The 10,255-nt window shown below is 43.0% G+C and overlaps 1 protein-coding gene and 2 non-coding genes across 3 annotated transcripts; all 3 read left to right on the forward strand.

The window, feature by feature from the left end:
- Positions 1 to 298: 298 nt before the first annotated feature.
- TSR1 (TSR1 ribosome maturation factor) lies at positions 299 to 10,007 on the forward strand. The gene is made up of 15 exons (XM_045836369.1): positions 299 to 427; positions 614 to 717; positions 1,050 to 1,269; positions 1,385 to 1,519; positions 1,850 to 2,274; positions 3,054 to 3,213; positions 3,628 to 3,785; positions 4,134 to 4,330; positions 5,476 to 5,638; positions 5,988 to 6,098; positions 7,001 to 7,133; positions 8,868 to 8,984; positions 9,381 to 9,521; positions 9,622 to 9,696; positions 9,824 to 10,007. The coding sequence occupies exons 1-15, from the start codon at positions 331 to 333 to the stop codon at positions 10,000 to 10,002; spliced, it is 2,415 nt and encodes an 804-aa protein (XP_045692325.1). The 5' UTR covers positions 299 to 330; the 3' UTR covers positions 10,003 to 10,007.
- On the forward strand, positions 6,212 to 6,304 carry LOC123817804. The gene has a single exon (XR_006785518.1). It is a non-coding gene; the product is annotated as a small nucleolar RNA SNORD91 family (small nucleolar RNA).
- Positions 7,269 to 7,363, forward strand: LOC123817803. Its single transcript, XR_006785517.1, has one exon. It is a non-coding gene; the product is annotated as a small nucleolar RNA SNORD91 family (small nucleolar RNA).
- Positions 10,008 to 10,255: the final 248 nt, after the last annotated feature.

A 10,255-nucleotide genomic window follows, 5' to 3' on the forward strand; every position in this document is an offset into this window, starting at 1 on the left:
ATTCAACATCTTTCTAAGTGATACAACTCGATAGAGCAAAAACTGAAAATACAGGGGAGCAAACAGCCCTCCGGGGCTAAAAGCGCAAACTTAAAGTCTACATTCGCCGCTTTAAAGCCCCTAACCGCAGACAGCCGCGTGGGAAAAGTTTACTAAGCGGTTTTGTGGAGACGCGAAGGCAGCGCTACGACAGGCTGGTAGGAAGGACCCTCGCGAGAAGACGGGCGGATCCCTAGTCCAGCCACGAAGAGGACACGCCCCCAAAGACGAAACCGGAAGTTCCCGGTCCGGACAGGAAGTAGTGCTGACTTGGTACATGTGAGTGGCAGCATGGCAGCCCACCGCTCTGGTCCACTCAAGCAGCAGAATAAAGCTCATAAAGGCGGGCGGCATCGGGGTCGCGGATCCGCGCAGCGGGATGGCAAGGGTGAGAATATAGGGTTGGAGGAAGGTGGGCTGCTGAGTCTATTTTAACTGCTTTTGTCCTTGCGGAAACTCAACTCCTATCTCCGGCCTGGACCCAGCTTAAAGGCGCTAGATGGGTGGAAAGAAGACCCCTTTCTTCATTTCCTTCTGGTGTCTGGCACAGAATCCCTTTATGATCTCCCTCCAGGCCGTCTAGCACTGAAAAGCCTAAGTAAGAAGGTGAGAAAGGAGCTCAGCAGAGTAGACCAGAGGCACCGCGCCAGCCAGCTCCGAAAGCAGAAGAAGGAGGCGGTGAGAGGAGCAGGAACTGGGGATGGTGGGGCTTCACAATCGTCCTAGGCGAGTAATGACTCGTACTAGAAAATGTGACCCTGAGAAGGGACCGGAGGTGGATAATAACCCTAGAGCACGTCTCAGTGTGCAGGTCTAGACTCATGCTAGAGCATTCTTTGCTTTGGTCCGAGACCCTGCCCCCTCTCCTTGATACACGTGTCGCGTTTTACAAGAGAGATTCGGGAGGGGTGGGGGGGGGAAGAGTAGAGCATCCATACTGTTGTTGGAAAGGCAATACTAGAACGAAGTACTAAAACATTGAGGTATTCTCTGGTCCTTTGTATTTTCAGGTTCTGGCAGAGAAGAGACAGCTGGGCAGCAAGGATGGCCCTCCTCATCAGGTACTCGTGGTGCCCCTGCACAATAGGATTTCTCTGCCAGAGGCCTTTCGGCTGCTTCAGGATAGAGACACTGGAACAGTACACTTGAATGAACGGGGAAGCACCCACAGCTTTATGCTCTTATGCCCCATCTTGAAACATCGATGGTTGTTCACATCTGCAAGTCCAGGTTAGAGTATACAGTACTTTCTGTCATTATGTATTGAGTAGTGGTAATATTTTTTTTTGTTAATATGTGCTGGGACTGACCACCTCTTCCTACTAACTTTGTTTTCTATATTTAGGGGATCTGCACACTGTACTAGACTTGGCTAAAGTGGCTGATAACATCCTGTTCCTTCTTGATCCACTAGAAGGCTGGGATAGTACTGGGGATTATTGCCTTTCCTGCCTCTTTGCCCAGGGCCTTCCCACCTATAGTAAGTCATTTGCAAATATTAGAGACCATGGAAGAAGTGATTTAGCATTTATTGTGCACCTATAATTTGTTTCAAGGTGCTTAAAATTTTTTTATTACAGTTTACATTCAATATTATTTTGTACAAGGTGCCTTTTTATTTCTGGGCTGCCCTTTGCCCAGATGAAGAAGAGTATAAAGTTTGGTTTTACTTTGTAATTTAAGGTAGCTGAGTGTCAGGTTTTCCAGTGATCTCTAGGCTCATAACTGTTAGCTTGTTTGTGAACTTGCTTGGGGGATTTTCATGTAGTGAAGCAAGAGGTCATGAAGCTCTTTTCTCTTTTGCTCACAGCACTAGCAATCCAGGGGATTTCGGGACTCCCACCAAAGAAACAAATAGATGCCAGAAAGAAGCTAAGTAAAGTCGTGGAGAAGCGCTTTCCAGATGACAAACTCCTTTTGTTAGACACTCAGCAGGAGGCAGGGATGCTGCTTAGGCAGTTGGCTAACCAAAAGCAACGGCATCTTGCCTTTCGAGATCGGCGGGCCTACCTGTTTGCTCATGATGCTGACTTTGTGCCTAATGAAGAGAATAACTTGGTGGGGACCTTGAAAATCTCAGGCTATATTCGTGGGCAGGCTATGGATGTAAATAGCTTGCTGCATATCATTGGACATGGTGATTTCCAGATGAAACAGATAGATGCCCCTATGGACCCTTTCCCTTTAAATCCTAGAGTGATCAAATCCCAAAAGAACCCAGGCATGGCAATGGAGGTAAGATTGATATTCTTAAAGACTGTGTTGTAGATTCATCTGTAAGCTGGAATAGGATGGGAACTAGTTTCAGAGAATGTAGTCTGCATGCCTAGACGACTGACTACCCTGGTCCCTGGAGGTGACTGCTAGTTTGAAGTAAGGTGCTAGTGAACTACTAATATATTGCTATGTTACATGTTTATCCATCCAACACTCTGTAGATGCCTTACACAGCAGTTGGCTCTTAGTTTATAGAAGACACAAGATGTAGTCTCTTTCCTCAGACAATTAGATCAGGAAAAAAATGGCAAACAAGTGATGTAAAGATTGAGAAAGTGTGGGTGAGGTACAGACCTGTTGTGGGAGTTGAGAAAGTAGACTGACAAGCTTCACGGAGATCAGACTTCAGCCAGGTGTTGAGAAGGATGAATGGGATTTATGAGTGTTAGATGAAAGACTATCCTAGAATGTAGAGATAACATGAACCTAGCATAATGATGAATCAAAGGGTGTCTTTGAACTCTGAAGAAATCAGCTCAATGGGAATAAAGTATGTAATAAACGGATACAAGTGGGGCCAAATTATGAAAAACCTCAAGAGCCAAGCAGAGGTTTACGAGTAGACTTAAAATGCTGGGAAACAGCCATTTGCAAAAACTCCACAAGCTTTTGTTTCATTTTATTTCATTCATCTTCTATTTGAGGACTATGTTATTTTCAGATAGTCTGGTTACTATGTTAGACTAGTAGATTTTTGGTTAATGTTTGACTGACCATCACCTGCTTTGGGTTTTTAGATTTGTACTACAGATGCTGTAGCTGATATGGAGGAAGACCTTAAGGTCTTAATGAAAGCAGACCCTGATAGACAAGAATCTTTGCAAACAGAGGTTATCCCAGATCCAATGGAGGGGGAGCAAACCTGGCCCACTGAGGAGGAACTGAGTGAGGCAAATGGTTGGTAGTGGCAAGCTTATTTTTACAGTAATTCATATGGCCTGTAATTACGGGGTTTGCCTAGCTGCTCACAGTCAGGATCCAGTAAAGTGGAGTGGGATGAGAATGTATTTGGAGGTCTGTTTCTTATCACCCCCAAATGCTATGAAGTTTGCATTAAGCACACTGCTTTGCTCTGTTTTTCAAAATCACTTGTTATTGTTTTCTAATGAACAGATAAATAACTTTGGATTCATTACAAGGTTTATTTAGTTATATGAGTATTGCTAGTTTTGAGGCAGCTGAATTAAATTTGGAAGTAGTAGTTTGTTTTGCTCATAGCGTCGGCTAGAATTTCCAGTGTCTGGATTAGGTGAGAATACCCAAAGTAATAGGGGAAAGGAGGTATATCATTACTTGTTTGGGCTTTTACAGACATCTTGAAGGAAAATTCCAAGGTGGTAAAGAAGGTTCCCAAAGGAACATCCAGTTACCAAGCTGAATGGATTTTGGATGAGGATTGCGAAAGTGATGGGGAAGGAGATGAGTATGATGATATAGAGCATGAGAATTTCATGGAAGAGGAATCTCAGGTAAGGAAATGGTCCGATCGGACACTTCTATGTACAGCCCCAAATGCAAGGCAAAGTGCAGTCCTAACCTTGAGGTGCATGTGTGGTCAGTTTTTCAAAGATGACTTTGTAGTTGTCGGGAATGAGACATTTTATGACTGAGTCCTTTAGCATTGAAACAGTTTGGACTAGGTGTCTAATAAAGTTATTTTATTCTTACCTTCAGTCTTTTAGGGTAGATGTAGGTATGGGTTTCTTTCGAAAGTATAATCTTTTTTATTTTTAATTTTAATTGTTGTTCAAGTACAGTTTTCTGCCCTTTACCCCCATCCCAGCCCACCCCCCTGAAAGTGTAACCTTATTCCACAGGATGAGAGCAGTGAAGAGGAGGAAGAGGAGGAATGTGAAACTATGACTATAGGAGAGTCTGTGCGTGATGATCTGTATGATGAGAAAGTTGATGAAGAGGCTGAGGAAAAAATGCTGGAGAAATATAAACAAGAAAGACTGGAAGAGATGTTTCCAGATGAAGTAGATACGCCCCGTGACGTGGCTGCTAGAATTCGGTCAGTCAAGTCTAAAATAAATCAATAAGTTTTAACTTAAAATTTATGTGTCTCAGAGCTATGTCAGCGTGATGCAAAAGAAGAACAACAGCCCTGACCAGCATGGTTTAGTTGGATGGGCAACTTCCCACAAAGCGAAAGGTCACCGGTTCTATTCCTAGTCAGGGCACATGCCTGGGTTGTGGGTTTGTTCCCCATTTGGGGTGCTTAGGATGTTTCTCACATCATTGTTTCTGTCCCTTTCTTTCTCCCTCCCGTCCCTTCTCTCTAAAAACAATTAATTAAATCTTAAAAAAGAAAAAAACTGGCCCTGGCTGGGGTGGCTCAGTGGATTGAGCATGGGCCTGTGAACCAAAGTGTTGCTGGTTTGATTCCCAGCCAGGGCACATGCCTGGGTTGCAGGCCAGGTCCCCATCTGGGGGTGTGCGAGGGGCAACCACACATTGATGTTTCTGTCCCTCTCTTTCTCCTTCTCTTTCCCTCTCTGAAAAATAAATAAATAAATTCTTAAAGAAAAAAACGGTTCTGCCTCTGAAGAGCTAACATTCTATATGGGAAGATAAAACATACATACAGGAAGCAGTAATGCATTATTAAATTCTAAACTGTGTGGTATAGATGAATAATGTTATAATACTTTAATGAATGAGAAATACTAAGATTAATTTGCAAATGCTTCCTATGTGAACTAATACTCAATTGAAGTAGTGTTTGGAGATTTGGGGGAGTTTGGGTGGAACCACAAAAATAAAAGCATGAAGGTGCAGGTGATCATTTCTGCTCTGGGGGTCAGTCTGACTAAACCCAGAGAGTTTGTTGGATATTAGAGAAGTAAGCCTTTCCTCAGGACCGTGTTCCTCAGGCCTCCTCATGGAGCCACTCCATGACAGGTACCAGTGAGCCACTGTAAATACTTCATCCTTTGTCAGTGAGAAGCTTGGGTTTGGTTTAGAAATACTTGTTAAAAACTGTTTTCGGAGTGTGGTCCTGATTTAGGCTGTTACGTTATCTTGAGAGATACTGATAACAGTTACTTTAAGTTAGAGCCTTAGCCATTTTATTGACTTGAGTGAAAGTTAAGTCTATTTATACGGATATACCGTATAAATTTGACTAGAATTTTTTCGAAATCTCCTATGTTCTAGATTTCAGAAATACAGAGGCCTCAAGAGCTTCCGCACATCTCCATGGGACCCTAAGGAAAACCTTCCTCGAGATTATGCTCGCATCTTCCAGTTTCAAAACTTTACTAATACCAGGAAACTCGTCTTTAAAGGAATCAAGGAAAAAGAGGTTGAAGGAGCCGAGGTACCTGCCTTCTTCCTTTATTGACCTCTGCAATTAGTTTCTGTTTGCCAGGGTGCCCCCTCCTTCACTTCCCTTGGGAAAAGTTCCTTATTTAGTTTTGTGCTGTCCACACCTGAATTAGACATGCTGCTGGATCATTGATAAGAGTGATATTGGGAGCAAAGAGGTATCAGAAATGTTAACTAGAAAAGTTTAATCTGGGGAGTTGAGGCATCTGTGAAAGGCAGTTTTGAAGGGCGAGGGTTGGCTTTAGGGTAGTATGAGATTGTTAACATGTTTGGAGAACTGTTTCGTCATTTTTGAGGCCTTAAGGGTAAATGTGTGATTGTGCCCTGCCTTCTTCTGGCAGGTCGGCTGGTATGTCACACTTCATGTCTCTGAAGTACCTGTCTCTGTGGCTGAGCACTTCCAACGAGGGGCACCCTTGATCGCATTTTCTTTACTCCCTCACGAACAGAAGGTTAGTATCTTGCGGGAAATGGGAGTTATGAAGATTTCTGACCAGTTTTTCCTGGCAGTCTAAAATTTTATTTATGACTGGCATTTTGCTCATTGGATTAGGAACAGGGATGATAGAGAAGTCAATGATGGTTTAACCCAACATGTCTGAACCTGTCTGAAGCATCTCAGTGATGCAGCCTGTGTGGTGCTGAGACTTCTCTGAGATGATTATATTTGTCAGATCAGATTTTAACCAAGGGTGAGCAGCTTAAAAACAAAGAGGGTTTTTGCCAAGGTATAGATCTCTTTTCTCTTGATGGCCAGCAGTCATGTAGATTGGAGTGTATGTGAGACTCTTGGCCTTCAGTCAGTGAGAGTAAGGGTTGAGGAAGAGACGGGGCTTGAATGAGTGTGGTTTTGAGTGAGTGCCTTGAAGTCACTGACCATGTGGCAGATGTTGAGCCCTTGCATGTTAGACACGGGAATGTCAACTAGTATAGAGGGTAAGTGAAAGCCATGAAAACCAGCATGTGTTCAGTTCAAGCATGGTGGAGGTAAAAAGTGAATCTCTCTCATCATCTGTACTACACCATGGATTAGCATTGTCTTTTTTTTTTTTTTTTTAAGATTTTATTTATTTTTAGAGAGAGGGGAAGGGAGGGAGAGAAACATCAGTGTGTTGTGGTTGCCTCTCACACACCCCCAACTGGGGACCTGGCCTGCAACCCAGGCATAGATCCTGACTGGGAATCAAACCATCAACACTTTGGTTCACAGGCCAGTGCTCAGTCCACTGAGCCATATCAGCCAGGGCAGGGTCGTCAGTTCTTAGAGTGAATCTGAAGCTGTTAGTTTTGTTTGCCACCTTTCAGGTTAAGCTGTTCTAGATATGAAGTACTCTTTTCCTTACTTGGCCCCTAGATGTCAGTACTGAATATGGTAGTAAGTCGGCATCCTGGCAATACTGAACCTGTAAAAGCTAAAGAGGAGTTGATCTTCCACTGTGGGTTCAGGCGCTTCCGAGCCTCCCCTTTATTTTCTCAGCACACTGCAGGTAAGCAGTGGGGAACTTCCTGGGTTCTTATCTATCCTGTTGTCTTCTGGGGGCCTGTAACTATTGGTGGGGAGGTATAGAGTATACACTTTCAAATTCTAGGCCTCTAGGTTAGAGATATTTTCAATACTGTGGTTTAGGAGCCAATGATGTATTCATTCAAAATGTCTGAACCTGTCTGAAGCATCCCAGTGATGCAACTTCTGTGTGATACTGAGGCTTCTTTATCATGAGCATATTTATTCCAACGTAGGTTTAAAAAAATTATGTGTGTGTACATATTTATTTATTCATTTTCAGAGAGGGGAAGGGAAGGAGAAAGAAAGGAGGAGAGACATTGATGTGAGAGAGAAACATGGGTCAACCTGGTTTGCAACCTAGGCATGTACCCTGACAGGAAATGGACCTGGTGGCCCTTTAGTTCATAGGTTGGCACTCAATCCACTGAGCCATACTACACAAGGCCCCCAAAGTAGATATTTTTTAAAAGATTTTATTTATTTACTTTTAGGGAGGAAGCAGGGAGGGATAAAGAGGGAGAGAAACATCAATGTGTGGTTGCTTCTTTTGCACTCCCTACTGGGGACTTGGCGCCAACCCAGGCATGTGCCTTGACTAGGAATCGAACCGGCGACCCTTTGTTTCACAGGCCGGCGCTCAGTCCACTGAGCCACACCAGCCAGGGCCCAAAATAGATTTTTAATCAGAGTTGGCCACTTCATAAAACTTGTGTGTCGAAATGTGGAACCCTTGGCATCTGATACACCAGTGGCAGTGTTGGTGAAGGCTAGTGGGTTGCCCACAGTTGGATAAAGCAAGAAATGTGTGGCTTCTGAGATGCTGAGACTGGATGGGTGTTTGGAGAGTGGTGACCAAGAACACTTTGGTGGCAAAAATTATTGTACTACATATTAGGAGTGGGAAGCGGTTTTGTACTAACTTTGGGGGCTTGTGAACATCACCTACACACCCTTAGCTCAGCAATGGCCAGAGGAAAATGATAAAGACAGTATTAGTGTGGGAACTCTGGGCAATTTCTGTTCTCATCAGCCATGCTGTCTAAATGAGGGATTAACTGTTCTTCCCCTTAAAATATTTTATTTCCCTCTACTTTAGCATTGAAAAAAGGAGCAGAGTTTCATTGAAGGTAAAAACAGAAGCTTCAGATAGGTCTCAAGATCAGAGGTCAGCAAATTATGGCCCTTGGGCCAAGTCTGTTTCACTATTTGTAAAGTTGGAACACAACTTTGCCTTTAAAAAATATATATATTGTCTTGGCTATTTTGTGCTACAGTGACAGAGTTGAGTAATGGGAACAGAGACCATATGGCCACAAAGTTTAAAATACTTACTCCCTGGCCCTTTATAGAAAATAATTGCCAGTCCTCACTCAAGACTAAGAGGTGTCAATTTAGTGGACATGTTCTCTATAAAGCACTGATTCTCCAATGAGGTAAGGGTAGAATGTATTAGAATCACTGGAGAACTTTTTCAAACAGAAAATATAGTCCAGGCTTCAAGATTCTGTCTCTAGTTGGAAAATCACTGATAGGTTGGGTTGTATCTTACAGGTATATTGAAGCAGGAAAATATTTTGAGATCTAGTGGGGTAAAGAAACACAAGTTGCCTTGGGTGTAAAAGCTGCAGAAATACAGATTTTCACGGGCCTCTGGGTTACCTGTGGTTCCTTTAAATGTTTTTGGTTTTTATTTTTTTAACCCTTATTATGGCAGCGGATAAACATAAATTTCAGAGATTCCTGACTGCTGACATGGCCCTGGTGGTGACAGTGTATGCCCCCATCACTTTTCCTCCTGCATCTGTGCTGCTTTTCAAACAGAACAGCAATGGTAAGTTGAGTTCCCAGAGGTAAACAGACCTGCAGGTCCCTAATTGATGTAACATGGGTTTCTGTATTTCCATTTGGGAGCCAAATGATATGAAGGTGATGATAGTTTTCAGAATGTCCCAATCTCAGCCTCACAATAGTTCTAAGGCATAGATGACAAATGGGGTTTAATTTTGCTTGCAAACTTGAGCTCATTGGTAGAGACTACTCAGAGTGCTATATTTCAGACAAGTTCTGGGGACACGCTCAGTAGGAATATCACTTAATGATATTTGCCATGGACCCAGGAAGACAGCATAGTACATCCATACTTAAGGTCTATCAGAGGTCTTTAAGTGGACTAGAGCAGTAAGTGCTTTGGCCTGTAGACTCCCGCTGCTCTGCTTTTGCCCCTTAGGAATGCACAGCCTCATTGCCACAGGCCACCTATTATCTGTGGATCCAGACAGGATGGTCATCAAGAGAGTTGTTCTAAGTGGTCATCCTTTCAAAATTTTCACTAAGATGGCAGTAGTGCGTTACATGTTCTTCAACAGAGGTAGGTGTGAAGGTGGGGATCTGATTGCCTATGTGGGTGAAGGTTGGGTTTGTGTTTTGAGGGTAAATGTCACATCTTGGTCTTTGTGTTTCATTCTAAGAGGATGTGCTGTGGTTTAAACCGGTGGAACTGAGGACAAAGTGGGGCCGCAGGGGACATATCAAGGAGCCTGTAGGTAAGAGAAAGTGGTATTTGGAACACGATCTAGATTTCTGCAGTGCTACTAAATCACTATTGAGGTAGAGGACCATCAATAAAATTTTTTATTTTAATTTGACCAGCTTGCTGTGTTTTCTTTCTAGGTACTCATGGCCATATGAAGTGCAGTTTTGATGGGAAGCTAAAATCTCAGGACACAGTACTGATGAACCTCTATAAACGAGTTTTTCCCAAATGGACTTATGATCCATATGTACCAGAACCAGTACCTTGGGTAAAAAGTGAGATTTCTTCAAAAATGCCAGAAGTGGACATGGAGTAATGGATTTGGTGGAATTCTGTCTCATTGCTACTAGTTAGCAACCTAGGGATGGGAATCTACAGGTTGTAGTTGGGCAAAGTTTGTGTCTACTTCAGCCTAGAAGTCTGCTGTCCCTTTTTGCAAAAGGTTTTTCTTGGCCTTGATAAGGTGTCTCAGTTAAGTATGGGTGTTTTTTGATTGCTACTTCATAAAAAAAAACTATTAAATCTTACTGAAATACACACTCTCCATTAGGGTTTTGAAAGCTGTTTAA

This window comes from Phyllostomus hastatus, unplaced genomic scaffold (assembly GCF_019186645.2).
Source record: "Phyllostomus hastatus isolate PE091 unplaced genomic scaffold, TTU_PhHast_1.1 phas_contig_210, whole genome shotgun sequence".
Lineage (NCBI taxonomy): Eukaryota > Metazoa > Chordata > Mammalia > Chiroptera > Phyllostomidae > Phyllostomus > Phyllostomus hastatus.